We start from the raw sequence: 2,652 nt of genomic DNA on the forward strand, positions 1-2,652 counted from the left end.
TACGTCTCTCTCTCTCTCTCTCTCTCTCTCTCTCTCTCTCTGTGTGTGTGTGTTCTCATGTATCTCTGTGTCTGTAGCTATGCAGAGTCGGTGGGAGCCAAACATTACCACACGTCAGCAAAGTTAAATAAAGGCATCGAGGAGCTCTTCCTGGATCTCTGTAAAAGTAAGAAACATTTCATAAATTCAAAGAATAATCTGAAAGATATTCAAATGTTTTCACCGTGGTAACAGCACGTCTTTATAGGAGCAATTACATTTCATTATATCTGATGTTAAATCTTACACTGCTCCTCACAAAACATTTGTATTACTGTCTTTGTGTATTTTTAACATTACATTTTTGTTCTCTATATTTCAACTTTTTCTTACAATTTTCGGTGAATTTTTATGGTTTTCTTTGTATTTTATCATTTTGTATTTCCTGTCCTGTGTTTTAGCTCTATTTTTTAAAACCTTATTTTATTTATTTAAATTATTTTGTGTGTTTTTAAAAACCTAATTTGTTTTCCTCTGTGCCTTATTTTTTAAATGATTTGTAATGATTTGTTTGAACTCTATTTAATTGTCTCTCTCAGGGATGATGGAGACGGCTCAGGCTGAGGAGCGGTTGAAGGGCAACGGCGCGAGCCAATCAGCATCGAGTAGGCGGGGCGTACAGATCGTTGACGACGAACCACAGGCCACGCCCGCGGGGGGGTGCTGCTCCTCTGGCTAACACACACACACACACACACACACACACACACACACACACACACACATGCTTGCACACACATTAACGAGTGGCTCTAAAAACCTAATAAAAAGTCCTTTGCTGCTCAGGATCATGGGAAATCATGTTTCAATTGATGTCCCTTCGAAATAAAAGCGTCTCATGATCAAAATCTGTCCAAAATCCTCCCGTTTTCAGCACTTTAACCTTAAATATCTACAGTCAGTGACTTCACCTAAAATAAATACATGACAGATGTTGTTGTGTTTATTACGCCAATAAAGAAGCTGATTTAAAACAGACGGGAGATTTATTTTGTTTTCTTTACTTGGTGGGAATCTCTCGTGGGATAACACACACACACACACACACACACACACACACACACACACACTGTAAAAACTCATCATATTTATCCAGAAATAATCAAATAAATCCTGTTTTCGACCCAGAGGAGCAGCAGGGGCGAGGGAACAGCGCCCCCTGCAGGATAACACATTAAACAACATATTTATTCAATAAATCCAAAATATAATCCATACTTCTGTTTGAGCTGCACATTTAAATACATTATAAATAAAATTTAATAACGTTCCAGGTCCTTAGAAGCTGCAGGTGATTTACAAAAAATAATTTATAATAATTTAATAAATGAAATCAAACAAAATGACCAGATTTAACAAATCGGATAAAAAATAAAATGAATACAGAAACGATCTAAATATGTCCTTCTTTAAAAATGTGTTTTCTTTAAATCATAAATATATTTACTAAAACAACAGAAGCTGGAAACAACAAAAAAACAAGCATAATTATTTTTGTCGATCTTTTTTATTTATTAATAATTTCCTCTCTTAATAATAAATATATATTAATATCTTTCTCATTATTGTGCAGCTCCTTCCTCATCCTCCTCCTCTTCATGGTTTTTAAAACACACATACACACACACACACACACACATACACAGAAATAATACCGTGCATGTTTGATTTCTGTAAAAGGCTTTTTTCTGTTTTACTTTTAAAAGAAATGGTGAATAAAAAAAACTTGAAAAGCAGATATTTAATCATTTATATCCACGAGGCGGCGACGGACGTCTGACATCTGTACGTGAACACAAGTTATTTTCTGTGTACTTTTACTGTCTTTAACCCCTGTAGCTCCTTTAGTCGCGGCACATTTTAGGTAAAAATAAAGGCTTACGGAAGCTGGGTCGTACTCTGAGATTCAAATGGTTTATTTACAGAATAAAATATATAAATAAAACGTGTTGTCTACCCGCATACACTCTGAGGTTATCAGATCATACATTTACAAGAAGACATGTGACATTTTGTAAAGAAAGTGGAAATGTTATGAGAACATTTAATGTGATTTAAAGTCAAGAATATAAAAGACATTTTTAATAATCTCTGATATTATGTAAGGGATCATGTGCAGCGATAAATGACACCTTCATGCCGATCTCGATCCCTCCACTTCGCGTCGTGCTCCTGATCAGCATGAAGGTGTTATTTTCCCCATAATGACCGCGTCGCTGCACATCATCCCGCTTATTACACGGCCACATTCTCAACAAAGTAACGATATGACTCACAATATGAATTGAAATGCTTTTATGGATTTAGAAAATGATTTTATTGATTTAAAAAATAGTTGTATGTATTGATTTAAATTGACATGCATCCGCTAAGAAAAATAGTCCGTTGTTACCGTTTGAACTAACGTAGCAACGGCAGGAACTGCTTCGATAGCGTTTTTGAGGAGCTTTTTGATTACAGATTTGAAAACATTGTTGCTTGTTTTAAAAGTAGCACATTTCATTATGTCAAACCTCGGAAAGTATCTAGATATCCTTGCCCTAATGCCAAAGGAACTGCACACTGAATATGTTCTGCCGTTTGATGTCTGTCTGGACCACTGCGTAAAAAGGA

General features: G+C 35.6%; 1 protein-coding gene across 1 annotated transcript; it reads left to right on the forward strand.

The window, feature by feature from the left end:
- Window positions 1–24: 24 nt before the first annotated feature.
- LOC104964338 (ras-related protein Rab-21-like) lies at window positions 25–887 on the forward strand. The gene is made up of 2 exons (XM_010793083.1): window positions 25–166; window positions 579–887. Exons 1-2 carry the CDS (start codon window positions 58–60, stop codon window positions 716–718), a joined length of 249 nt encoding a protein of 82 aa, XP_010791385.1. The 5' UTR covers window positions 25–57; the 3' UTR covers window positions 719–887.
- The last annotated feature ends 1,765 nt before the right edge of the window (window positions 888–2,652 follow it).

Source organism: Notothenia coriiceps, unplaced genomic scaffold (assembly GCF_000735185.1).
Source record: "Notothenia coriiceps isolate Sejong01 unplaced genomic scaffold, NC01 NC01_scaffold00037145, whole genome shotgun sequence".
NCBI lineage: Eukaryota > Metazoa > Chordata > Actinopteri > Perciformes > Nototheniidae > Notothenia > Notothenia coriiceps.

What these genes read in the sequence shown, in the direction of transcription:
- LOC104964338 (XM_010793083.1), top strand. Translation starts at nt 58, where the DNA reads ATGTATCTCTGTGTCTGTAGCTATGCAGAGTCGGTGGGAGCCAAACAT. An exon ending in CTTCCTGGATCTCTGTAAAA is followed by an intron (nt 167 to 578) that starts GTAAGAAACATT and finishes TGTCTCTCTCAG; the next exon opens with GGATGATGGAGACGGCTCAG.